This window comes from Podarcis gaigeae (assembly GCF_964106915.1).
Source record: "Podarcis gaigeae genome assembly, chromosome: 8".
Classification (NCBI taxonomy): Eukaryota; Metazoa; Chordata; class Lepidosauria; order Squamata; family Lacertidae; genus Podarcis; species Podarcis gaigeae.
This window is the reverse complement of record NC_139684.1, coordinates 5,930,150-5,957,567: the sequence shown is the minus strand read 5'-3', so window position 1 is coordinate 5,957,567 and position 27,418 is coordinate 5,930,150. Positions and strand designations below refer to the sequence as shown.

The window sequence follows — 27,418 nt, the reverse complement described above, 5'->3', positions numbered from 1 at the left end:
CACTTCACAAGGGACATAGCGATGCGGGGGGAGTGTTCAACAGCTTGTAATTCAAGCACTCCACTAGGCTGTATGATAGCAAGTGTGTTGGAAGCGGTCCAAGTTGGTTTTTCTGAAGATATTGGGAATACGGACCTGGAAAAGGAGATGTTACAATGGCTCAAAGATCAAGGAATTGAAATTGAGCAGAATGAAATTGAGAGAGTGCACCGGGTGTTCACGAGGAGGCTCTGGACTTCCCAGGGTCGTAATTATGGCATTCACAAGAGAGAAGGTAAGAGATCAAATTTATAAATCACTCCGGCAGAAAGCAGACCTGCAGTTTAAACAGCAAAAGGTCACAGTGAGATAAGACAGGAAACGTATGCAGCGGTTTGCACAAGATTTCTACAATCATAAAATCCTCTTTACCTGGGCCTACCCTGCTACACTGTTGGTTTTTAAAGACAGCAGGAAATATTCTGCTAAGAACCCTGGTGAAGCAAAAAAAATGCTAGCTGATTTAGGAGTTGGACTACAAGGACAGACTGAGCAAGAACTCTCATGTTCGGAAGAATTACAGGTAGACCAACAGGGAGCGTCAAGTGAAGAATCTCAAGAATCTCCAGTGCAGAGACAAGAGAATAAAAGAAGACAGAAGTCGAGAGGGGAAGGAAACAGCAAGAAATAATATATACTAGAGACATCTCAAATGGTCTTTTGCTTTTTTCTGATATAAACTTTCCAAGAGCGAAGGGAGAGGAGTGTGGTTCTCCAAGATACCATGAGACAGGGATCATCGAGATCCCTAACTGAGTCTCAGGGGGGAGTTGAATGGGCCAGAATTGAAAATATAATATATGTACACAGAGGGATTCAAAAAACAAGCAGTAGCTGGGATAATGGATAGATCTTTAAAGGTTTTATCTTTAAATGTTAACGGGCTGGCCTCAAACACTACAGAGCACTGACACTGGCAAAGAAAATGAAAGTGGATATACTATGGCTTCAGGAGACTCATAGAGCCAAAGCAAACAATAGACCTTTGTTATGCTCTCAGCAATGGGGCCTAATAGCAGAATCGAAAGCGACAAATAAGGCTAGAGGGGTCGCTATTCTATGTAATGCAAATCTTAGGCCGGAGGTTCTGAGCCGAAAAAAGATAATGATGGTAGATTTATATTCTTAAAAATTAAAGTGTCACAAAAAAAATATTTACAATAGCTAATATATACAGTACTAACACCAGACAGAAAAAAATTATAAAGAAAACCTTGAATAGACTGCAGTTTTACGCTGAAGGGGAAGGCATCGTTACAGCAGACTTTAATTGGAATATAAAGAACGATAGTACTTTCAGATTATCTAAATGGGGATTAAAGGATGTTTTTGAGAGGGGAAACCCCAATACCAAACCTACCTTCTTCTCCAACATACATAAGACTTTCTCTTATATTGACTATGTGCTAATTAAAGAAGGGAATGAAATCCGTGTTAGAATTGCAAAGACTATGGGAATATGGATTTCAAACCATGCTCCACTATTTGTGGAGCTGGGACTGGAAGAGGATGGAAAAAGTAGGAGATGGTGGTACAATAACCTAATAATGGCAAAAGAGATTGACAGGGAATATATTAGAAAACAAATTGGTTGGTATTTTAAAGAAAACAATGCTTCAGCCAAGATCCCGGTAGGATGGGACGCTTTCAAAGCTGTTATAAGAGGACATTGTATACTGAAAGAGATTGCGATTAAGAAGGATTGGTACTCGGGGAGACGGGAAAAAAATTAAAGAGATTGAAATCTTGCAACAACAGCAACAGGTTACATTTCTAAGGAGGAGACAGGAGCAGTTAAGAAAGTTAAAACAGGAATTGGATGAGCTGGATAAAGTTGGAAGAGAGATAATATGATCAAAAATGGTTTTCAGAGAACCTCAATAGGATCATATAAGAGACTGGCAAACTATTTAAAGAAAAGAAGGGATCAACAGAGGGTGAAGGCCATTAAGACCAGAAGGAAAATACTTACACAAAGCTCTAGAGAAATAAGGAAAGAATTTGCAGAATTCTATCAATCTTTATATAAAGAAGATAATAAAAATAGGGAAAGTTTAGGGTTTAAAATCGAAGAAAGTGATAGATTAAGACTGAAGGAGGAAATTTCTCTGGAAGAAATAGAGAATGTAGTTAAATCATTTAAAAGTAAGATATCCCCAGGATTAGATGGAATTACGGCAGACTTTTATAAAGAAACAATTGATATCCTGGGCTCAGAACTGAAAAAAGAATTTAATAATATCTTAGAAGGGAGGGAAGCCCCAGACACTTGGAAACTAGCAGAAATAGTAGTGATAGAAAAACCACAAAAGGACCCTACAGAGGTGGGGTCATACAGACCAATTAACCTATTAAATCAAGACTATAAGATATTTACAAAGATCCTGGCAAGGCGACTGGAAAAGGTACTACCTAAAATAATTAAGGAAGATCAATATGGATTTGTTAAGGGAAGATATATAGGCCATCCTATAAGATATGTGTTTTAATAAATACATTTAATAAATACATTTATTTTTTATTTTTTTATTTTTTATTTTTTATTGTTTTTTGTTTTTTTTGTTTTAATAAATACATTTATTAACAAGCAGGGTAAAAGGAAAATTGGAGGTCTTAAAATTGGATGTGTATAAGGCCTTCGACACAATTAGACATAAGTTCTTATGGAATATTATGCAGGAGGTAGGATTAGGAGAGAAATCTGTCGAAGCAATCCGGGAATTGTATAGAGAAGGGAAGGCTGTGGTCAGAGTGAACGAGGGGGTTTCAGATCAATTCAATATACAAAGAGGAGTTCAACAAGGATGTTCACTCTCACCACTACTAATTGTATTGGGTATGGAGTACTTGGCAGACAGAATACGGAACTCAGTAAGGATAAAAGGATATAAGGAAGGAAAGGAAGAAATGAAGTTAAACATGTATGCAGATGCTATCCTATTATTATTTACAAACCCCTTAGAGGGTGTAAGAGAATTTATGATAATCCTGAAGGACTTTAAAGAGGAGTCGGGATTGGGAGTAAATTTGGAGAAGTCTGAAATTTTAATTGGGGGTGTAAATAAAGAGGAGAAGAAGAAAATTGCAAAAATGACAAAGATGGATATCAATAGGAAAAAAATTGAATACTTGGGGTAAATATTATTAAAAATAGTGCTAGGATTCCAGATGTAAATTAGAAAGAAGCGTGGAGAAAGATCAAGAAGAATATAAAGTCGTGGAATAATAAGAATTTATCTATTCTAGGTAGGGTTAGAGCAGTTAAAATGTTTTTGGTACCGAAATTATTATTAGGAAAATATGGTTCAAAACATGGAATAAGGGATTTAAAAAATGGATTTTTGGAAGTAAAAGACTTAGAACCCCAGCCATAGTAAATTATTCATCTCATGAAGCGATGGGATGGGGAATACTGAACTTAGAATTTTACTATGAAACGTTCCAATTGAAAAATCTAATAGATATTGGATATAAGGAAGGGATTAAATGGATAAGACTGGAGAATGAAATAAATGAAGGAATAGGAAGAGAAGGGCTATTTAACAGAGATATTAACACGGCTTTTAAGAAGACAATAGGGCCAAGGAAAACTGCATTAGGAATCCAGAAGAACTGGAATACAAAATGGATGCCAACATACTCAAGGTGGATGCCGTTAAAATATATGCAGGAGGGTCAAAGGGAGCCTGGTTGGTGGAAGAAATTAGAAGATCAGGGATTTTATAAATTAAAAGATATGTTTGGCTCCTAAGTGGCGTGGTCCATATGCCATCTTGCTTGCAATGCCTACCACGGTGAAAGTGGCCGAGGTGACCCCCTGGATTGATCACTCTTGTCTGAAGTGGTCTGAGGGTCATTGGAACTGTGAGCAGAATCCTTCGGACCCCCTGAAGTTGAAGATCACCAGGAACCCCTGCCCCTAGCCCCACCGGGAGTGGGGTTAGGGCACGAGCCCCAGACACCCGGTCTGTTCTCACTGCACCGGAAGCCAGTGAGTCTATGCACACCCGAAGATTGAGGAACTGCACCGGCAGATGGGAGGATCTTTACCAGTTGAATTATCAGCCAGTCCTCAATTTGTACCAGATTTAAATACAGACCAGCTGTACAGATAGTAGTAAGGAATGTGGATGGGCTAGGGAACATAATTGATAAGTGAGTAGAGTTGTTGGAGGATTACGGATGTCATATCCCCTTGTATTTTCATGATTGGTACATACCCGTTTGGGTACAAGCATTACCAAGGCAGCTGTGCCATATACCCATATACCCTTAGAAGGGTTTCGGCCAAGACCAACCTATCATAGGAGGTAAATGCCCGGGGAACCTAAAAGAACCGTAGTCGGGTTCTCTCACCCACCACCCCAAGGTGCACTTCCTCCCACCATACTGGTCACAGTAGCCTTCTTTCCTCCACCACCCACAAACCCTTTTTGAGTGGCAATAGCAGGGTGTATACAGTGTGAATTGACCACTCCAGTTTGACTAGAACCCGGGGACCACTAAGAGGCTCTACTGAGTGCAGCTGAACTCACTCTCCTGGCTCACTCTCCAGGTATGCTCTGGTCTTGGTTACCTCCAGTTCTTCTTACAGTAATAATAACTGTTCTCCTTCTTATCTTCTTTTACTACCCAGGAGGAATTGTTGATATCCTTGGGCTCCTTGAACCCCTGGAGTTCCTTGATCATGATGAAGTTGATGTTAACCCTGATGTGCATCTTGACCTTGAGGAGACCAATGACAAAAGAAAATGTTTTTGTAAAGAATGCTAAGCAGATGTTTCAAATATATGGAGAAAATGTCACCCTTTATTATGAACACCCTAGAAAGGTAGCTGACATGTCCCTCATCCCAGGACTAATCAGGGACCCTGACATTGTCTTGGCAGGCCTACTGTATAATCAAAGTGGCCTTTTCGTGACACCTCCTTCTGAAATGAATTATACCTCCTACCGATATTTCCGGTTCTCTGGAAGAGTGGCCGCATGTCCAGCACCACCAACATAAAGGTCGGCTGGGAAATTACACACAGTGCACTGCTAAGTTTTGGTTGTGGGAATGGTTCCTTCAACGCCTCTTACCAAAACAACACCACATCCTCAGATCTGTATCCATACTTTCCCAGTCAACTTCACTGGACAGGGATCCATCTGCTCTGGCTGGCTGATCAAGGACCTCAATCTTTGGTTCTTGTATAATGGACTAGCCACTAATTACCACCCTGGTGATTATCAGTGTGTGGGAATAGGTGCCTTTACTTTCCCTGTGACTGTGGAGGCTTTTCCTCCTCTACCCTCTCTTAGAAACAGAAAGAGGAGAGAAGTCCAAGGGGAACAGTGCAGTGATGAGATTTTCCTGGCCTGGTGTGTGGGTGCTGTTGGCGGAGGCTTCGTTAGCATCCTCACCATCGGCAAACATCCGGGAGTTGTGGCTGAACAAAATCGTGAAGCACTATTTGCCCTAACATGCAGGTTGGAGAAAACCATCAATGCCACTACACATATCCTCCGACAGTTGCAGTCTGAGATTGAAGATTTGAACCAGATAGCAGCAGCTAATAGACTTGCTCTTGACTATCTTCTTGCCAAATCAGGAAGTTTTTGTAAAATAGTCCCGGAAGGCAAATGCAGAGTGAAGTTTCATGACCTCAACAACACTATTCAGGACGAGTTGTCAAAATTACAAGCCCTTATAAATGATAACCAACCCAGTCAGAATCCTTGGGAATGGATGTGGTCTTGGGTCCCAGGAGTAGGATGGTTACATAGCCTTTTGACCGCCATTGCGGTAGGAGGATTAGTCTTCCTAATACTTCTTCGCATCACCCCTTGCTGCATATCTCTAGTCAGAGGAATGGTGGCCCAAAGCATTAAGAATCTCACTGAAACCCACATCATGGCCATATACCAAGCCCTGCCCCCTCTGGCAGAAGAAGAGCATGAGTACGCTCGAGTAATTCGTGAAATGCCCCCTGAAGAGATCCCCTTGAGAGACACAGTTGTCTATACCGGGGTTCAACATGAGAGTCAAGCTGGAGAAACAACTGTGACTTGTTTCTAAACTTGAAAGGGGGGAATGTGGCAAGGCCACCTGGAAGAGTTTTACCTTTACGTTTTATGTATAACCATGTATCCTAATAATGCTTAAATTGTTAAGGCTAGAAGTGCCTAAAATCTTAAGAATCAAGATTATATGCTTGCAACATACGCTTCTGGTTTCTTGTTGAATGATTTTTTTAAAATCTTAATGATTCCTTCAAGAACTTTGTTCCAAAAGCTTTTTATCTCCTTACACCCCACCATATATGGTCCATTGTTCCTATCTCAGTGTTACATCTCCAGCACACATTGGTTTTTTGCTTATAGATTTTTGCCAATTCCTCGGGGCGGGGGTTAGGTACCATCGGTAGATCATTTTCATTAGATTCTCCCTTATTGTACAACATGCTGTGAACTTGATGTCACCCAATTTGTGTCCATGTTTGTCTTTTTTTACCGTTATCATCTCCACTGGGGATACCCACCAGGGTATTTTGGGCTCTAATAGTCTGTGGTACTTATCCCAGACCTTGTATAATGAAATTCTAACTATATGATTTAGAAAGTCCTTATGCACTGCCACTTTGTTGTATGTTAGGTAGGCGTGCCATCCAAACCTCATATTCCAACCTTCTAAATCTAATATATCAGCCTTCTTCAAGAAGGTGGGGTTGTTTAAAATGATTGTTAAATGTGTTATGCTGATTTAGATTTTGTATTTGTGGCCTGGAGTGCTGTTTCAGGGCTCTTGTATTGTTTATTAGTGTGCAAACATTAGTCTTGTGGCTATTTTTAGTATGTTTTTATTATTTTAATTTATATTATGTTCTGATATTTTTATTATGAATTTTGTGCAGTGATTATTCTTATTATGTATTTTGTGCTTCGTATACTTGGTGTTGTGAACCACCCTGAGATTCAAAATCAATAAAATCAACAGTCAAAAACAACATCAACAAGAAACACAACAACAACAACAAAAAGGTTTCCTACCGCTGTGTACGGAGGGTCGTGAGGGCAGCACCACTCCTCTTGGTCCATCCTGATGGCGTTGATGTTCCGGGCGCTGGTCCAGACTGGGTCCCGCGGAGAGCAGAAGATGGTATCACTGCAGCACTACTCTGATGTTACGTTGCCTTGGCCTGGCGCTACTGCGGATGTTCTGTGAGGAGGAGAAAGGAGCTCCTTGAGAAACGTCACCTCCAAACAGCCCACCAGATGTCCCAATAGCCCACCAGATGCCTCACTCACCTGGCATGCAGCTCAGGAAGTCCTGTGGGTAAGGTTCCCTGTGAACGCAGTGGAGCAGCCTCCTCAAAAAGCGCTGGACCCTGCCTTTCTTCCGATGTTTATAGGCCCGCTGCATGATGTTCAGGCAGCTCCTCCCTGTCTGCCTGAGCCCTTCTTCCTCGTGCTGCTGCATCTCTTCCAGCCCTGAGTGGAAAGGGAGAAAGGTTGAGCAAGGCGGAGATACACAGGAAAAGAGCCATGCATCAACAATATGAAAACAGCCGTCAGGTGTGTTTGTGTGTGACAGAGAGCAGTGAAGTCACATTCCAATTCTCTTTGCATGTTCATCTTGTGGCACCTCTGTCTGAACATACATCTGGGAATTTGCCTTCCCCTGAAGACCTTTCTCAGCAGAAGCATCCCTCCCTGCCCTCCGTACGTCTCACTCACATGTTCCATAGGATGCCATGTCTTGATCGTGGATGAAACTGGCATCCCGGAAAGCCAGATGACCTAGAGAGAGAAAGAGGCAAGAAAAGGGATGTCATCTCGGTGCAAAGCAAGCGGAGACAGAGGCAGCTCAGCAGGAGGACAGGTATGCTCTAGAGGTCTCCACCCTCGCGGAGCACTCAGAGCAAGATCTGGGCACAGATGGAGGCCTACCTAGCAGGTGGCCTGGGGACATGTCCATCCTCCCTGCCATCGTTACCAAGATGTTTCTGTCCATCCCTACCAAGGAAGGACGTTGCTTGACTTACCCAGAAGCAGAGCTGCCACCCTGGAGACTGATGGCAGCCTGTTGGCGGACGGCTTCGTACATGTTAAGGCAGCACTCCGAAGGATGTCCTTGCTGAAGGTCTTGCTCTGTGGGCAAAGACAAAGGAGAAGTGGCATCAGAGAGGCTTGAGAGCACGGCAGAAGAGCCTTGCACTCCCAGAGACATGCCTGGGCAAAGCTGCCAATGAAGCAGAGGGACCTTACCAGATGCTTGGCAGCCTGGTGGAGAGCAAAGTGGAGGCTAAATTTGTTGGAACGAGCCCACCACTTCACTTGTGGGGCTAGATGGGAAAGAGCCCTCCTTGCGGCCTGCAACACAAGAAGAGAAGAGGGTTACAAATTGCGGTACATAGTCTCGGTAGCTCCTGAGAACAATCCCTCCCTCCTACTGTGCAAGTCCACCTCTTTGGCCCTCACCTTGGCCACCTCGTCCTCGTCTTCGAGGTGAATGAGGACCACAACCAGTTCATGAATGGCTTCTTCTTCTGTTGATGTTATTGGAAGCCTTTGGTCTCTCACCCAGCCCCGAAGCAGCCCCAGATGTTGGATGGCTGATGCCCGGACGGAGGCTTCCTCCTGTAGGCAGAAAATATCAGAGGTTGTGTTTCTCATCAGATCACTTTCCTTTCTCCTGCCCACTGGGGTGTTTTGAGGCTGCTCCTCCTCCTGGGGGAGACTGGGGGCAGGGGTGACTCTCCCCCTGCGTTTTCCAGGCAGGCTTCCAAGAGAAGGTGCTCCAGAGAAACACCCTCCTGAAGCCAGAACATCTCTGCTGCATACTAGTCTAAACCCCACTCTTCCTCTTCCAAAGCATTCCTCCTCCACCGGGTGTGATGTCATGTTTTCCTTCGTACTCACATGGGCAGCCAGACTGCAGTAGGTTGCCGCCAGCATCTTCAGGTCTTCTTCTCCCAGCTCCCTGGAATGGTAGGCTTGGTCTACCAGCTCTATCAACTCTGGGAGGACATCGGCTTCTGCAGAAGGGAGGGAATCCAGCAGCAACAGCCGCAGAAGCGAAGGGTCCTACACAAAAGAGAGAATCTTTTCAAAGGTCTGAAAGGCCTCACGCCTTTTAGCACAGGCCCTTCAGTATTGTGCCAGCAAAAGAGTGCTGGACCATGATTAGAATCGAGATCTGTACCTCCCCTCCCCCTCCCTCTGAGCATCACTTGCCATGTCAGAGTCCAGAAGCAGGGATATCCCTCTGACGCTGAGCTTCTGGACTTGCAGGTGGTCGTGTGCCAGCCAGTTGAGGAGCTGCTCCAGTGTATCTTCACAGGGATAGACCTCCAGACGGCAGCTGAGCAGCTAAAGAGGCCCAAAGAGAAAGAAACACTTCAGGGATGAGAGGCTGAGGCAGGTTCCCCTTTTACTCATCATTTGCAATTCTGCACAGAGCAAACCCACTGAAGTGAATGCACCAAAGTTTGTCATGTACATCAAATCCGATGGGTCTACTCTGAGGAGCACTAAAACAGGCAACAGTCCTTAGGCTCAAAGTAGCCCAACACTCGGCAGAAACCAAGCCAGGGCCTCCTTGCTGCACCCATTTCCTCCCGCGTCAGTCCCCCTCACCTCGATGTAGATAGCTGCCGCGACTTGTGGCATTCCGGCAAACTCCTGGTCCTTGAGAGCAGCGATGATATTTTCCACCATGGGAGGGATCCACCAGTGTTGCTTTCCGACGGCTCTGAAATGGAGAAGGAGATCTCGGTAAGGAAGGCAAAGACACTGCAGAAAGCAAACAGGGGCACAGTCCGACCCCATGCCTTCAGCTCCGTTTGCCAGACCACTGGGGAAGGTCAGTGGTTCTTCCTCTTACCTCACCATGGCAGACAACCCCTGGCTGAAAGTCTCCCGGCAGAAAAGTTGGTCAACGATGGCCGCCTCCACTTGCTCTCCAGTGGTGCCAAGAAGGAGGTGCAGAACTTCCTTAGCCCCTCTGGAACCAAAGCAAGGCCAGTTTTACCAGGAGGGTCATTGTCACACACTCAAATTCCTTCCCCAGCAGCTGCCTGAAGGAGAGCCTCCCTTGGAAAACCAAGCTGGACCAGAAACCCCCCGAGGCTGAAGGGGAAAGGACTCCATTGGTCCCTTTGCAACACACTACTCACCCGAGGAATTCCTGATCATAGTGGAAGTTGATAACCATCCCCAGGAGAGCGATCAGCAGCTGTGGGAAGTTCTGGTGCACAGCTGCCTTGAAGTCCTCCATCCTGAGGATGGCGTGCAACAGGCTGTTGAGATGTTGCTGGAAGAGAGAGAGGTCAAGTTACTTTATCTGCTTTCCTGCAGAATACAGGAATCCCTAGATATTACCCTGGGAAGAAGTAGCCAGAAAGCAGGTGGTTGGTCCTTACCACTTGGGTGGCAGATTCCGCCAAGGGGCTTTGGTAAATCTGCTCGGCCATGAGATGGATCAGTTGTTCTGGGTTGGCCGATGCTAGAACCTCCCTCCATACTCTCTCGCAGTCTCTGTGAATGCAAAAACAAAAGCAATGGTCAGATTCAAGTCTTCTGCTTGCTGCCATGCTCCAGAGAGAGGAAATGGCAGCAAGGGCTTTCTGAGCAAGCCCTGCAGCTTGCCAACCTCCCCCTTAGCCCAGTAGAACCTGGAGGGCTCCATACCCGAAAGGAAACTGGAGGAGATATTCAACCACTGTCGCCAGGTGGTGGTGCGACAAGATGGACAACGCGAAGACGGCCATGCTTCTGCCTTGCACTGTAGGCCCCTGGCTGATCTTATAGAAGGCCTCCAGCAGCACCTTCACCTGTCAGAGAAAAGGAGAGGGTTGCTTGGAGAGTACAAGGAAGCGGGGCTGTCTGCAGGCGGATCCCTCCATCCCTCATTGAAAGGGGGACCCTTGCCCTGTGCCACCACAGCCTCTTCCTTCCAAGGTACCACTCAGGGTCCTTGGGAGTATTGGACCCAGGCAGCTCCAGGGCGCCAGTTCCCCTATCCATTGTGGGCCAAGAGAAGAAGCTTGCCAGCCTCCTCCCAGAAAGAGGAGGATTCCCCATCCCTGAACCCATGTTTCTCAGAACCCTTGGCTGAGGTTCTTGTCCTGACATTGCCAGGCCCCTCTCAACTAACATGTGCCCTGGCCACCCAATGGCATGAGGTTGCCTCCCCTACACCAAAGCAGATAATCTTCTCTCCTACCTTTGCAGATGCCTTACCTCCACTTTTGTGCCGCCAAACTGCTTGATGAATTCTTGCAGTAAGTGGGAGATATCCAGTGGGTTGAAGCTGCTCTCGACAACCAGGTCTCTGGCCAGAAAGCACATTGCCTCCAAGAGCTGCTCCGCAGGGAGAAAGGCGCCAAAGACCTGAAGAGCAAAGAGGAAGGTCAGAGATGCCCACATGTCAAGGCTGGGGAGCAGAAAGCCCAGGTGCTGCCTCTGCAGAACCCAGAACATGTGGCTTGAGAGACAGCGACTTACCCTGGCAAGATGGTAACAATTATTCACGAACAATTCAGGAACCGGTCCTCCGGTGGATTTGAGGACCTTCTCAGCTCTGGTGATAAGTATATGGTTCCATGACGTTCGTTCCAGCATCTCTGCAAAGGAAAGCCAAAGGGTTAGTTTGGGTCTTGCTCACCCCCACCCCGTGCTGGGATACATTCTTCTAGTCTTACCTTCGTTGCGCCGCAGGATGGGCAGAAGATGGCAGAGAGCCTCTGCTGCCCGCTGCCTGCTCTCCAGGTCCGGATCCAATGCACAAAGGCAGGAAATCGCCACCAGCTGGCCAAAGGAGCATGCAGAAACTGCTACCGATGGCTGAGAAGAAACCCAGAGAAGGGACTGATGAGAGAAGCAACCCATCACCATTTTTCCTATAACATTTTTATTAAATCTTCCAAACATTCCAAAACATTTAGCATCCTCTACAGAAAAAAATCCATTTCTTTTTTACTTCCCACCCCTCTTTTCCTAATGTTTGCTTTTTTCTTCTTTTCTCAGCCATTTTACTCACTATGGCCCAGCTCTGTTCTCCAAATTGAGTATGTGCTGGGATGCCTGATTGTCCCTTGGGCACCTTGCAGGGTGGGCCTAGAAGCAGCAGCCTGAAGGCCTTGACAGCCCTGCATGGTTGCAATGCTTCCCTTCAGTAAAGCCACTTCTGAGCTGGAGAGGAGGTGGGGTTGTGGGCTTCATGCCCTCCCGGGAGGCGTGGCCAGCGCTATTTAGGGCCGGAGCGCCTGAGGATTTCCCTCTTTCTCCCAGTGCCCCAGCTGCTCCGGTTTTCCCACCCTCCCACCCTTTAGGTTTGGCTCTTTGACATTGCTATGGACTTCGGTTGGTCGCCGTCAAGGGGTCTGGTAGGAATTTTTTCCACTTGGCAAATTGGCACCAGCCATTTGGATTTTTGCCTACATCGTAGCAAATCATCACAACTTCCTCGGAATTGGCGGTTAGGCATTGGTAAGGGTATTGATATGCAGATGGGGGGGGGGGAAGAATCACCATCACCTTCCCCCATATCAAAGGGTAGTCTGGTAAAGGATTCCGGGGGGCGTTGCTCTGTCCTAAGCCTATGGAGGCCAGGGCCCAAGGCACGCCCCCGAGTGGTGACCCCGGGGGAAGCTCCTAGTTGATGTACATCGGCAGGACTCCCCCTACTGGTGGTTAACCCTTGCCGGTCTTCTAGCAATCAGGCTGAAGCCGGTTAGTCAATGCCTAAGCCAATACCGCTCAATTCCTGTAATCAATAAAGTTGTGGCCTAATTTTGCCCATTAACCTAAAATACTGGTGTCCTGTGTCTTTATTTCCGTGGGGCAGGCGGGAACTCGCCATGCAACTCACATGTTCCTGGATCTTCTGTAGGAGGGTGGAAAGATCTCGCAGCGCCTTCCTTCGGATCTTCCCACTCTTCATCGTTGCAATGACATCCGTAAATCTGTTCTTCAGCCGGTCGCTGCTGTCGCTTTCAGGAGGAAGATCAGCCGCATCCAGAGAAGCTGTGGTTGGGATGCTGAGGGGAGAGAGGAGTAGCGCTTTTGTCAAAAGGGTTTATTGCCTCCCATCCTTCAAAGACCCCAAGCACCCCCACCATAGAAATGGACCGGGTTGTTTTTTAAAGCAATTGATTATGGGGATGGGGATTAGCACAGGATTACCTTGGAGGAAGATCCTCCCCATCTTCCAGGCTGATTTCCGATATTTGATCTTCATCAAAATCAATTCCCTGTCCATGAGAAAAGAGAAACAGGAACGTCAGAATGTGAAGAATGGATCAGACCCATTCATGTTTTTGTGTTGATCAGGAAAGCACAGACGAGGTAGGCTGGGAAACAAACTGAAAATCTCTGGCCTCCCTTTCCTTAGAGACCTTATTCATCCTTCTATTCATTTAAGCCTTCCGTTAAGAGTCTGGGTGTAATCTTTGACGCCTCCCTTTCTATGGAGGCGCAAGTTACAGCAACAGCCAAGGCGACATTTTTCCACCTTCGCCTCATCAAGCAGTTGGTCCCTTACCTTTCCCGCCCCAACCTGGCCACAGTGATCCATGCGATGGTCACCTCCAGGCTTGACTACTGTAATTCGCTCTACCCGGGGCTGCCCTTGAAGCTGTCCCAGAAACTCCAGCGGGTGCAGAATGCTGCAGCGAGGCTCCTCACGGGGTCTCTGCCATGGGAGCATATTCACCCAGTGCTTTTCCAGCTGCACTGGCTCCCGGTGGAGTACAGGGTCAGATTTAAGGTGCTGCTTTTGACCTTTAAAGCCCTTCACGGCCTAGGACCCTCCTACCTACGGGACCGCCTCTCCTGGTATGCGCCCTGGAGGACCTCAAGCAACACCCTAAATAGCAACACCCTAGAGGTCCTGGGCCCTAAGGAAGTTAGATTAGCCTCAACCAGAGCCAGGGCCTTCTCAACACTGGCTCCGGCCTGGTGGAACGCTCTGTCTCATGAGACCAGGGCCCTGCAGGATCTGATCTCTTTCCGCAGGGCCTGTAAGACAGAGTTGTTCCGCCTGTCCTTTGGCTTAGAATCAGTTTGATTCCCTCCCCCTCTTTCTATTTCCTTTTCCCTCCTGTGAAGAGGCTGCATCCTAATGCTTTAATATTGTATCTTAATCTTTTAAATTGTATTTTAATCAACTTTTTATTATTATTGGTTGTTAGCCACCCTGAGCCTGGTCTTGGCTGGGGAGGGCGGGGTATAAATAAATTATTATTATTATTATTATTATTATTATTATTATTATTATTATTATTTAGAGCATTTGTACCCCTCTCTTAAGCCAAAAAGGCTCCAAGAGAGCCTTCCATGAAATCAAATGCAAGAAACTCCCTAATGGCAGACTTCTATTGTAAGAAACAATCTGACCAACAGAACACACAAGGAAAGGGGGCAAGGAGGGCAGAGGAAAAGACAACTCACAAGCTCAGGCCCCAGGGTCTAGAATGCTGTTGTCATCTCTCCCACTGAGGCAGCCTGCTGAAATGGCTGCCGCCAGATGACAGTTGGGGGAGAGGAGACCTGAGGGAGCTGGCCTGTCTCAGCAGAGCCCATGGTGCTGTTTCTCATCCGTCCTTCCTCCAGGAGCAGAGCTCCGCCAGGGCTCAACCCTTTCTTTGACTTTGGATAGCTCTTTGCCTAACTTGGTGATACCATTAATCTAGGTTCCAGATGCCGATGATGCAGTAATTCTATCTAGAACCCCCATTGGACTCAAAAGAGCAGTAAGAAAGCTCGCAGCATACTGTGAATCTGAATGTCTCAAAATGAACTATCAAAAGACCAAGATACTCGCTTTTGGGGGGAAACCAAAGCTTAGAAGCTGGGAATTCCAAGGCAATAAATTAGAACAAGTCACAAACTACAAGTATCTAGGAACGGTGGTACAGGCCTCAGGAACCAACAAACTGCACATAAACTCCACCGGGAGTTCAGCGGAAAAAACCACAAATTGTATCCTTAAATTCTTCAGAGCACAAGGGGGCTTCTTCGTCCCCGCAGCTCTAAAATTATACAAGGCCAGAACTTTGGCACAACTCCTCTATGGTTCCTTCTTGGGCCCACCTTCCTCTGCTTTCTCACCCCTTGAGCGAGTTCAATCTAGACTTCTTAGAGCTCTCCTCCAAGTCCCCAGATGTGTCTCAAACGCATGGATTGGATTGGAAACGGGGATGATGAGAGTGGAGGCTAGCATCTACCTAACATCAATCTACAAATGGCTGACATTGAATCTGCTCCCCCGAGGGATAGCCCCTTTGATCCTCTGTGACCAATTCCAGTCGGGTTGGCAGACTGCAGTCCTGAACACCCCCCGGAAACTGGATTTTGCCCCTCAAGCCCTTCTAAGTCTGGGCTTAGGCCAGGCAAAAGCCACGGTCAGGCAAAGAATATTAGATACCGAGAGACAGCAGGACTGTGCAAGGTGCCCCGACTATAGAATTGGAGAAATCGAGAGATATATAGCCGCACCGGCAGCATATCTCTTCTTTCTCATATCTAGGGATGCAAGAAGGGCCTTTACACTCGTCAGAAGCTCGGCTCTTCCCTCGCCGGTCCTGGATGGAGACTTTAGAAGGGTATGCTCAGAGACTTTGCACCTGTCCATTGGGAGAGATAGGAAGCCCAGAACACTTGTTCTTTGTTGTTGTTGTTCAGTCGTTTAGTCGTATCCGACTCTTCGTGACCCCCTCGACCAGAGCACGCCAGGCACTCCTATCTTCCACTGCCTCCCGCAGTTTGGTCAGACTCATGTTCGTAGCTTCGATAACACTGTCCAACCATTTTGTCCTCTGTCGTCCCCTTTGCCTTGTGCCCTCAATCTTTCCCAACATCAGGGTCTTTTCCAGGGAGTCTTCTCTTCTCATGAGGTGGCCAAAGTCTTGGAGCCTCAGCTTCAGGATCTGTCCTTCCAGTGAGCACTCAGGGCTGATTTCCTGAAGAATGGATTGGTTTGATCTTCTTGCAATCCATGGGACTCTCAAGAGTCTCCTCCAGCACCATAATTCAAAAGCATTAATTCTTCGGCAATCAGCCTTCTTTATGGTCCAGCTCTCACTTCCATACATCACTAGGGGTAAAACCATAGCTTTAACTATACGGACCTTTGTTGGCAAGGTGATGTCTCTGTTTTTTAAGATGCTGTCTAGGTTTACCATCGCCTTTCTCCCAAGAAGCAGACGTCTTTTAATTTCATGACTGCTGTCACCATCTGCAGTGATCATGGAGCCCAAGAAAGTAAAATGTCTCACTGCCTCCATTTCTTCCCCTTCTATTTGCCAGGAGGTGATGGGCCCAGTGGCCATGATCTTCGTTTTTTTGATGTTGAGCTTCAGACCATATTTTGCGCTCTCCCCTTTCACCCTCATTAAAAGGTTCTTTAATTCCTCTTCACTTTCTGCCATCAAGGTTGTGTGATCTGTATATCTGAGGTTGTTGATATTTCTTCCGGCGATCTTAATTCCGGCTTGGGATTCATCCAGCCCAGCCTTTCGCATGATGAATTCTGCATATAAGTTAAATAAGCAGGGAGATAATATACAGCCTTGCCGTACTCCTTTCCCAATTTTGAACCAATCAGTTGTTCCATATCCAGTTCTAACTGTAGCTTCTTGTCCCGCATAGAGATTTCTCAGGAGACAGATGAGGTGATCAGGCACTCCCATTTCTTTAAGAACTTGCCATAGTTTGCTGTGATCAACACAGTCAAAGGCTTTTGCATAGTCAATGAAGCAGAAGTAGATGTCTTTCTGGAACTCTCTAGCTTTCTCCATAATCCAGCACATGTTTGCAATTTGGTCTCTGGTTCCTCTGCCCCTTCGAAATCCAGCTTGCACTTCTGGGAGTTCTCGGTCCACATACTGCCTAAGCCTGCCTTGTAGAATTTTAAGCATAACCTTGCTAGCATGTGAAATGAGTGCAATTCTGCGGTAGTTGGAGCATTCTTTGGCATTGCCCTTCTTTGGGGTTGGGATGTAGACTGATCTTCTCCAATCCTCTGGCCACTGCTGAGTTTTCCAAATTTGCTGGCATATTGAGTGTAGCACCTTAACAGCATCATCTTTTAAAATTTTAAATAGTTCAGCTGGAATATCATCACTTCCACTGGCCTTGTTATTAGCAGTGCCTTCTAAGGCCCATTTGACTTCACTTTCCAGGATGTCTGGCTCAAGGTCAGCAACCACACTACCTGGGGGTGTACGAGACATCCATTTCTTTCTGGTATAGTTCCTCTGTGTATTCTTGCCACCTCTTCTTGATGTCTTCTGCTTCTGTTAGGTCCTTTTCACTTTTGTCTTTTATTATGGTAATCTTTGTACAAAATGTTCCTTTCATATCTCCAATTTTCTTGAACAGATCTCTGGTTTTCCCCATTCTATTGTTTTCCTCTATTTCTTTACATTGCTCGTTTAAGAAGGCCTTCTTGTCTCTCCTTGCTATTTTTTGGAAACCTGCATTCAATTTCCTGTATCTTTCACTATCTCCCTCACATTTTGCTTGCCTTCTCTCCCCCGCTATTTGTAAGGCCTCGTTGGACAGCCACTTTGCTTTCTTGCATTTCCTTTTCATTGGGATGGTTTTAGTTGCTGCCTCCTGTATAATGTTACGAGCCTCCATCCATAGTTCTTCAGGCACTCTGTCCAGCAAATCTAAATCCTTAAATCCTTAAATCCTTAAACCTGTTCCTCACTTCCACTGTGTATTCATAAGGGATTTGACTTAGATTGTATCTTACCGGCCCAGTGGTTTTTCCTACTTTCTTCAGTTTAAGCTTGAATTTTGCTATAAGAAGCTAATGATCTGAGCCACAGTCAGCTCCAGGTCTTGTTTTTGCTGACTGTATAGAGCTTCTCCATCTTTGGCTGCAGAGAATATAATCAATCTGATTTCGATGCTGCCCATCTGCTGATGTCCATGTGTAGAGTCGTCTCTTGTGTTGTTGGAAAAGAGTGTTTGTGATGACCAGCTTGTTCTCTTGACAGAACTCTATTAGCCTTTGCCCTGCTTCGTTTTGAACTCCAAGGCCAAACTTGCCAGTTGTTCCTTTTATCTCTTGACTCCCTACTTTAGCATTCCAATCCCCTATAATGAGAAGAACATCCTTCTTTGGTGTCATTTCTATAAGGTGTTGTAAGTCTTCATAGAATTGGTCAATTTCAGTTTCTTCAGCACCGGTGGTTGGTGCATAAACCTGGATTACTGTGATGTTAAAAGGTCTGCCTTGGATTCGTATCGAGATCATTCTATCATTTTTGAGATTGCATCCCAGTTGACTATGAGGGCCACTCCATTTCTTTTACGGGATTCTTGCCCACAGTAGTAGATATGATGGTCATTTGAACTGAATTCGCCCATTCTTGTCCATTTTAGTTCACTGATGCCCAGGATGTCAATATTTATTCTTTCTATCTCATTTTTGACCACATCCAGCTTACCCAGGTTCATGGCTCTTACATTCCAGGTTCCTATGCAATATTTTTCTTTACAGCATTGGGCTTTCCTTTCGCTTCCAGGCATATCCGCAACTGAGGGTCCTTTCGGCTTTGGCCCAGCCGCTTCATCAGCTCTGAATCTCCTTGTACTTGTCCTCCGCTCTTCCTCAGTAGCATGTTGGACGCCTTCCAGCGTCATAACTTTTATATGCCTGTTGTCTTTGTCCATGGAGTTTTCTTGGCAGGAATACTGGAGTGGCTTGCCGGTTCCTGCTCCAGGTGGATCACGTTTGGTCAAAACTCTCCACTATGACCTGTCCATCTTGGGTGCCCTGCTCGGCATAGTTCATAGCTTCTCTGAGTTATTCAAGCCCCTTCACCACGGCAAGGCAGTGATCCATGAAGGGGACTTGTTCTTTAGATGTCCCTTTTATGAAGAGGCACGTAGTAAGATCATGGATCCCCTACTGGTGAGGTTCACCGACCTCCCGCAAAAGCAAAAATTTGACCTTTTGCTGTTAGGCAAAGAGCAGAAGATGACCTGGATGGTCGCCCGATTCTGTGTACAGATCAGTAGGCGCAGACCATCGCCCAACTCAAAATAGTCCGGCATGAAAAGCCCTGACTCTGAGTCAACTCCCTGGGATAGTTTATTGTTGTACATTTGTAGTGAAGTTAAGGATTTCAAACTTTGGTCAAGAAAGGAGCAGATTTTGGTGGGTAATCAAAAAGCCACAAGAGTTATGGGAAAGAGGTCTGTTGCTTTAACCCTGCAGACCGACAATCTCCAAATATGTAAATTGTTATCTTAGGAAGGAAGTTCTCTAGTTTGATTTGGGGGCTTGACACCTGGGGCTCCAGCTATTCACACCCACCTAGTGTTGTTATCAGTCTTTTAATTACCTGGGAATAAAGATTCTAAGAATGGCTGAGAAAGTGCGCTCTGCAACCTGCGATTTGCCCGGCTGTTTAGCTACCACCTTGCTGGCAGCCTCCTGTGTCTCTTTGTAATGGAGATTCTTGCTGACTTTGTAATGCGGATCTACTGAAGGACTTTGAAACTATCCTATCTCTGTCTTTGTTCTTAGAAGTGAGTATCTTAGTTAGCTATACTAAACAATGTTTTTATTTTATCTGCCTGCAAGATACAAAAGATGTGCCTGCTTTTTAAGCATGTTAACTTTGTGTTTTTTTAATATTTTTTTAAAAAAATAAACTTTCTTTTTTCTTATGTGCCAATCTAAGGGAAAATCTAAGTCCAACGCCTGACTACTTGGTTACGCTATACCTGATGAATTTCTGTCTGCAAGTTTGTGGAAGCAGCTTGTGGAGGGTAAGGGCAGGTGAGGGAGGGGCGAGTGGCCAGAGCCCCTTTACTACATGGTAGCAGCGGTGGGATGGAACTTCCCTGCAGAAAGGCACTTTGATTTTAAATTGACACGAATCTTTTGTGTACTACAGGCGTTTTATTTTTTTTGGATAGAGATAGTCAGGAATTATGGAAGCCGGGGCTTCCCAGGAATACACTTTGCATACTGTGGACGAATGAAGAAGGCAGTTCCCTTCCTTTGGAGACAACGCCCCCCAACCTCCAAGTCCCAGAGCGGAATCCGCCTCCTGGTTTTGGGGAGATCCCGAGTCGGAGAGAGAGCTGGTGGACGCCAGCGAATTAAGAACTGTTTGGAAGGGTGGGTAAGAGTCCTGCAACTTGGAGAGAATTGGGGGGGGGGGTGCCAGTTAACCAACCCTTGTCTCCTCGTGAGGAAGTGGAAGCTAGGATGGCCTCCACGTGTCCTAGAGGGAGCTATCTTGTTTATGTAGAGCCCAAAGAGATGGAGTTTTCAGAGGGTGATGCGGTTGAGTGGGTGCAAAACCCAGGCCAAGGTGGATACCGGTGCCGTGATAAGTTTCCAAAGATGGGCCAGTCCATTCTTATGGGGCCGAGAGTCAGCCGGATGGCTTATGAGTATTAAGATCTGCGGCAGCAGCTGCAAGAATGTCTGTGGGAGACTACCGTCGAGAGCGTCCATCGCGCGACATTCGCAGAACAGTGAGACGGCGTTCGCCTAGCCCGGGATGGGTCTACTCGCCAGTAAGAGCTTGGGAAACTCGTGGAGCAGTGCGACAGTACGCAGCAGAGGAGGAGGAGGAATTTCTCCCTAGACCCTCGCATGGATACGCGGCGGCGGAACACCTGCGTCCGGAGGGACAAGCGTCTCAACATCCTGTTCCAAGGTATGACGACAGTCACGAGGAGCCACGAGGAGAAAATCGCAGACAGGCTCCTCCAGGGCTAACTTTGAGCAACCTTAACTGGAGGGCATTTCTGAAATATCAGGGGCCCCCCCCCACTGATGTTCTGAGTTATCTGACTCTTTTTGAAGTAACCTGCCGAGATATGGGGGTGGCCCTGAAAATGTACATGCCTATTTTGCGCTCGCTAATTTGTGGAGACCGAGTCGAATTGATGGGCCATCTCCCCTCATCCCAAATCAATGACTATGAGCGCTTAAAAAAATTAGTCATGCAAAGGCATGGACTTCATCCTGAGAACTATCGGAGGGCTTTCCGAAAAGGGGGTAAGTCTGGTCCCTCAGACAGCATTGCTGTGTATTCTGAGAAAATGGCCCAGAACTTTGAACTGTGGCTTTCAGCCGAAGATGTGTGTGGCTTTAAAGAACTTAGGCAGCTGATGCTAATAGAACAACTTATGCACCACCTGTCTCCAGAAATTGCGAGTTTGGTTGCTGACCAAAGTCCACGATCTTTACAGGAGGCCACAGAATTCGCAGAATCTTTTAGACTAAATCGTTCTCATCTGGCCAACAGGGGACTGTCTGGTGGGTACAGACTGGCAGCTTCAGCTTCTGGCGGGAGGTCCGTTAAAGATCAAAGCAGGGGTCCCCCTACTCCTGCAAAAGACTCCTCTATGGCAGGTGGGGAACGTGCTAAATTGTCTCCGAGGGCATGTAAAAGCAGTTTGCCCCCAATTAAGTGAAAAGAAGCCTCCCGTTTTGACTTTGACTCCTGCGGTGTGCATGATCCAGCCACAGGAGGAGGAAGATTGGGAAGCGGAACAGCAAAAATCAGGAACTGAGGAAAGCCCGGTCCCCGGAGTGAAGGGTGGGGCAGCTCCTGATGCTATAGCTTCCAAACCAGCTGTAGCCACTTCAAGTGCAGTTACTGTGGGACCTGTGAGTACTGGAGCTGGTCCAAGTGTGCCTCATTTGAAGTGGGCTAATTCGAAGCTTACAGCCCCCATTGAGATCAACGGAATTGCTGCGAACTCTTTCTGAGACACTGGGTCTGACATTACCAGTGTGTCCAGAGATTTGGTTTTGCCCATACAGATGCAGGCTAAACCCTTAAAGATTAGCCCTTATGGTGTGAATGAGATTTTTCAACCTACTGCCATTGTTCCAGTATCGTATAAGGGGTACTATGGAAACCACCTAATTATAGTACATGATCCTGAAGTGTGCAAAAGTACTGTCCTGGTGGGGAACAATTTGGGATTTAAGGTTTACCAACAACAACTTGCGGTGAACTCTTTTTCCATCAAGGTCTTACCCACCCAGGTACAGGGGATGGGAAACTGGGGAACAACACCTCAAGGCTTGAGGACTGAGGGAAGCCTTATCCCAGATGGGAGGGGTGAAGGTTGGGCGCCTGATGCTATAACTCCCAAAACCACTGGAACTGCTGTGACTGCTGTTCCTGAGAAATCGGTTGGGAAGAGGGTTGGCTAATACGCACTGCCACCCCTGGTGTTAACTGGCCCACCTCAGCGTCTAGCACACCTCCCAGGGTTCACCTTCATCAAATTGTTGTGCCTTCCTTTTGAAGCATAGACTCTGATATTGTGACTCTGCCAAAAGACTTAGTTTTGTCCCAGCTGAACCGGTCCGATTTTCAGAAGAGTAATCCTAGTGGTGGAAATTTAATTCCCCAATCTGCAACTGTTGATTCAGTTCCCTCCCAGGATTTTATGGGGGATCCCTTTGTTCCAGTCCCTGAACCCCATGTTTGTGCAAACCTTACTTTGGGGGAAGGGGTTTTGAAATCTACAGTTCCCTGTGACGCAGACTGTGAAAGATGGAAGCGGCGTGTCCTGTCAGCCAAAAGCTGAGAGGCAAGAAGAGAAAGGGGGGCCAGCTCAGCCCAGCCAAGCCACTGTGGAGAGTTTTGAGTCCTCTGCCATGGTGGGAGATTTGGCCGCGTTTGAAGTAAAGCGGAGATTTGGTCACTCTCTCCTAGGTCATTTAGAAACTGCAGAAAAGTCTCTTTGCACAATAGAGTTTACCCCTTTTGTGCCTGAAAAACAGTTTTTCTATCCACAGCTCAAGGACTATAAAGACCCAGTCGATATGTTTATTGTTTTTCAAAAAATGTTTTGTAATGCAAATGTTTGTGTGGAGAAGAAATGGGATTTGGTGGGTCTTTTACGGAACTTTAGTCCTAGGAAACAGTGTGGTTATGTTATGAGTAAAAGTGTTTTCAGGTTTGATTGGGATTCCATCCCACCCCACCTCTATGTTCAAAATCTGTTAGGAATTTTGGTTGAGATTTACTCAAGGAGCCCAGAGTTTGTGTCAGACCAGCCAGGTTTTGGCAAGCTCCTAGAAAATCCTTTGTCCATGCTCAGAGGGAGACGGGAGGGATTGGAAGAAGTTGAGTTAATTTTTTTCTAAGTCATGGCCAGAACACCTTAAGCATGTGCAGAGAGCTTTGGCCTGATTGCAAGATGCAAACCTGACCGTTAAAATGTATAAATGTCAGTTTGCTCAAGGAGAAGTAAGTGATTTCGGATTCAGATTGGGCTTGGGAAACATCAAATCCCTGGGAGCAGAAATCCAGTGTGTACTGGAATGGCTCTTACACCAATTCAAGCGAGCCGCTGAGTTGTTAACACAAGCCCTAGTAAGTTTGTGGGTGATTCTAGCCCCTGACCAGCAGCGTTCTTTTGAAATGCAAACCAATGCCAGTCAAATAGGATTAGGAGAAACTTTGTTCCAACGGGACAATGAGAGAAATTGGCAACCTGAGGTGCACCTGAGCAAAGAATTGTTGCCCTGAGAGAAAAACCATCCCACTGCTGAACAAAAAGGTCTTTCTGATCTGGAAATAGTGACTCAAGGTTTTGAGAAAGGAGACTGGGCTGTAACTTTAAATCTTACCAGTCTCCCTCCTAAGCAAGTCGTTTACTGGCCTGGCCTTAGTACATCTGAGGCCAAGCTACCGGTAAGTCCTGTGCTTTATCAAGAGAAATACCAAAAGGTGCCTAATTCTTTTAGAGAACATCATGCTAATACTGTGAAAATGTATGTGGAACTTGAATTTTCTTTGTTAACTCCTTTTGGAAGTCGGACACAGGTAGCCTTTGTGCACTTAGACTTCTTAGAAGGGTACAAACAGGCTAAAGGTACTTTTGATGTGTTATCCTTGTCTATCCTGTCCAGAACATCGGCTAGGAAGTTTTTTTGTTATTTCACAGCTTTTTTACTGTGCCTGCGGTATTGACCCACGATGAGTTATTTGTGCAACCCCCCTAGTTTTGGGAAGATCAGTTTGAGTGTGCTGCTAGTGATTTTTTTCTTTAAAAGGCTGCTTACCCCACTCAAGCTGAAAATGTTTACATCACTTTGTACATACTTAGTTTTGATGAAATTTAGGGACTTAACCCTGTAATTTCATCTTAGAGGGGAGGGTGTAGTGAAGTTAAGGATTTCAAACTTTGGTCAAGAAAAGAGCGGATTTTGGTGGGTAATCAAAAAGCCACAAGAGTTATGGGAAAGAGGTCTGTTGCTTTAACCCTGCAGACCGACAGTCTCCAAATGTGTAAATTGTTATCTTAGGAAGGAAGTTCTCTAGTTTGATTTGGGGGCTTGACACCTGGGGCTCCAGCTATTCACACCCACCTAGTGTTGTTATCAGTCTTTTAATTACCTGGGAATAAAGATCCTAAGAATGGCTGAGAAAGTGCGCTCTGCAACCTGTGATTTGCCAGGCTGTTAGCGTACCACCTTGCTGGCAGCCGTCCTGTGTCTCTTTGTAATGGAGATTCCTTTCTTAAGAAACTGAAAAGAGGGATTTTTATTTATTTTTCTTTTTCTTTTACTTTATTATGTTAAATTTTGGTTTTTGTATTTTTTGTGCTTTTTTATTTTTCTGTTTATTGTTCTGTAACCTTTTTCTGTTAAAATCTAATAAAATATCATTAAAAAAAAAGTAATGGAGATTCCTGGATCTACTGAAGGACTTTGAAAGTATCCTATCTCTGTCTTTGTTCTTAGAAGTGAGTATCTTAGTTAGCTATACTAAACAATGTTTTTATTTTATCTGCCTGCAAGATACAAAAGATGTGCCTGCTTTTTAAGCATGTTAACTTTGTGGTTTTTTAAATAAATTTTTAAAAAAGAAACTTTCTTTTGTCTTATGTGCCAATCTGAGGGGAAATCTAAGTCCAACGCCTGACTACTTGGTTACGCTATACCTGATGAATTTCTGCCTGCAAGTTTGTGGAAGCAGCTTGCAGAGTGGGGCAACCGGTAACAAAGGAGCATAGTCTTCTCCCTTGGACTGTGGCTCCTGGTGCCCTGAGACGGAGTGGTGGCAGCATAACCATTTCTGTTGCGTTTTGTTTTGTCAAAAAGTAAATGGCTGCCGGCCTCTGTTCCAGAAACCTGACCCAGCTGGAGGGGAAGGGCAGGTGAGGGAGGGGCGAGTGGCCGGAGCCCCTTTACTACAACAAATTATTTCTAAATTTATTGTTGTACATTTTTTAATTGTCTGTTTTAACCATATTTGCGCAGCAGTTTCTAATGTTGTGAGTGCCCTCTATTTCAGAGGCTTCTACTCTGCAGCCTCTTATAGTTGTTTTAACTGCGAGTTTTTAAGTTCTTATGCTCTTACAGTTGTTTTAACTGCGTGTCTTTGTTTTTTAGTTCTTATCTGTTTTAATTATCAGTTTTTATCCATCCATTATCCATGTTTAATCTTGTATTTTATTCAGATGTTTTATCCTATGCCTGTTTCTTGGTCCTCATTTGCTCTAACAATTATCGGTTAAAAAAAAAAATCCTAACTGCTACTTTATTTATATGATCTTTCTTTTTTTATCCTGGTCTGTGGCCATAATAATAATAATTTTTATTTATATCCCACCCTCCCTAACAACAATAAAACAGTACAACACAACACTCTAAAATCATTCATTATAAAATTAATTCGAATCAATCCACTGGCAACCATTGGGCCAGAGCTCATAGAGCTAATAAGGTCCATACAAGTAGGTTCCAGAGTTATGTCCCCTGGCCATGGCAACCTGCACTGACCTCCAGGAGTCTGCGGGACGCCATCCTCAGGCCACCTCCTCCAACCTCGGGATGCTGAGGGACCTCAAACGCTCACAAGCTCCGTTGCTAGGCAACGGCAGTTGAGAAGATGGAATTCCCGGCCTCAGTGCCAAGGCTCTAGGAGAGTCTAGTGGTTAGAACAATGTTAATGCCATGCAACGCTAGGGTGATATATATATATTCTTTGAAATGTACAGTTTAATACTTTTTCTATTATTTGTATCCTGCAGACTCTTGTTGTCTCCTAAAGAAGCTGACAGGATTGCTCCCCTGTACTTATGTGTTTGCCGTGTACATTTATGAACGTTTATTTTATATTTGGGGCCTTTGAATTCTTAACTCTGAACTCTGGATTAATAACATTTTAGGAATCTTCCAGAACGGCTAAGTCTATTGCTGGGAAGGACTCAGCGACCCCGGTCTATTTTTGGAGAGAGGGTGGTATGGGGTTGGGGGCAGGTGAGATGGAGCTGCTTGGCAGTGGGTGTGTTATATGCAGAAAGCGTACGCTTCAATTCCCATGACCCACCTCCTTTAAGTTACTGGTTTCTTGGGGTTGGGGCTAAATCCATGATGGGTCAGAGAAAAATGAGCAGAGGCAGGAACCAGTCAAAGCAAGGCAGATCTTAATTTTACTGTTGAGACAGAGTTTCTCACCTTACATGTTGCATGGAGGTGAGGAACCAAGACAAGTGTGTGTAAGAACTTTTAAAGATAATAATAATTTATTTTTTATACCCCCCCCCTCAATCTAGCTGGGTTTCCCTTAGCCCCAGAGGTTTTGGACTTTTTTGAGTCCACGGCTCCCTTGACCAACTACATTCTTTCTGTGAGGCTCAGGGGCCCAGCTATGTCACCCCTTGCCAGCAGAGCTGGCAGCCTCTCGTCCTTTTTTCTGATTCCTTCCTTTGTGGAGTGTTCCTTCTTCTCCTCTCCCCTCTCCTTCAGAGTCCTCTGGACAGCCACAGCTGCCGCTCCTTCCCTAAAGAGAGGTACCTCCTCATGCTGCCCCACAGGGGCCTGGGAAGTACCCCCTGGCCAGCTCCAGAGGCACCGGTCGCCTGGGGAGCTTGTAGCCAGGGATGCTGCAACAAACAGCTGTGCAAACCTTTGGGAGGCAGAGATGCAAGAAGGCATTGGGGGGAGGGAGAGGGACAGAGGCCAGTGTTGCTCCCAGCACCCTTGACCATCATTCAAGGCACCAAAGGGTGCCACAGCACCCTGGTTGAAAACCACTGCCTACCCAACAAGCATCATACATGCATCACAGAAAGAGGCAGTCTTGTCTCCTGGCTTGTCTCTTGTCATGATACCTGACAATGTTTGCTGGTTGCCCTTTCCTGACCAGTCTGAGCCTTTCCCTTGAAATGGTAAATACCTCAGTTCTTGAATCCATTGTCACAGATCTACCCCTATTTATGTGAGAGGCTTATAGTTTTGCAGGATTTGTAAGTGAAAAGAACTATTGGGAGAGGTTTTTCCTTCAACTGCAGAGTAAATATCTGGGGTCATTAAGAGGGTTTTAGGATTGCTCTGTGAACTCCAAGGGGCCTTTTTTTTCAGGCAATATTTTATAATTTT

The 27,418-nt window shown here is 45.8% G+C and overlaps 1 protein-coding gene across 1 annotated transcript in view; it reads right to left on the bottom strand.

Annotated features, from left to right (window-relative positions):
* Nucleotides 1-3,807: 3,807 nt before the first annotated feature.
* Nucleotides 3,808-27,418, bottom strand: part of LOC310851076 (uncharacterized protein) — a 71,821-nt gene continuing 48,210 nt past the window's right edge. The window contains exons 13-31 of the mRNA XM_083753159.1: nt 13,210-13,277; nt 12,896-13,064; nt 11,727-11,868; nt 11,530-11,648; nt 11,266-11,415; nt 10,714-10,856; nt 10,446-10,560; nt 10,200-10,336; nt 9,908-10,027; nt 9,661-9,775; nt 9,259-9,393; nt 8,944-9,108; nt 8,503-8,661; nt 8,290-8,394; nt 8,067-8,172; nt 7,759-7,821; nt 7,330-7,512; nt 7,072-7,240; nt 3,808-4,764 (exon numbers count right to left, since the gene is read on the bottom strand). Of these exons, the coding sequence (XP_083609285.1) occupies nt 7,227-7,240; nt 7,330-7,512; nt 7,759-7,821; nt 8,067-8,172; nt 8,290-8,394; nt 8,503-8,661; nt 8,944-9,108; nt 9,259-9,393; nt 9,661-9,775; nt 9,908-10,027; nt 10,200-10,336; nt 10,446-10,560; nt 10,714-10,856; nt 11,266-11,415; nt 11,530-11,648; nt 11,727-11,868; nt 12,896-13,064; nt 13,210-13,277 (2,208 nt within the window). The 3' untranslated portion in view covers nt 3,808-4,764; nt 7,072-7,226. The remainder of the gene's footprint in view (nt 4,765-7,071; nt 7,241-7,329; nt 7,513-7,758; nt 7,822-8,066; nt 8,173-8,289; nt 8,395-8,502; nt 8,662-8,943; nt 9,109-9,258; nt 9,394-9,660; nt 9,776-9,907; nt 10,028-10,199; nt 10,337-10,445; nt 10,561-10,713; nt 10,857-11,265; nt 11,416-11,529; nt 11,649-11,726; nt 11,869-12,895; nt 13,065-13,209; nt 13,278-27,418) is intronic.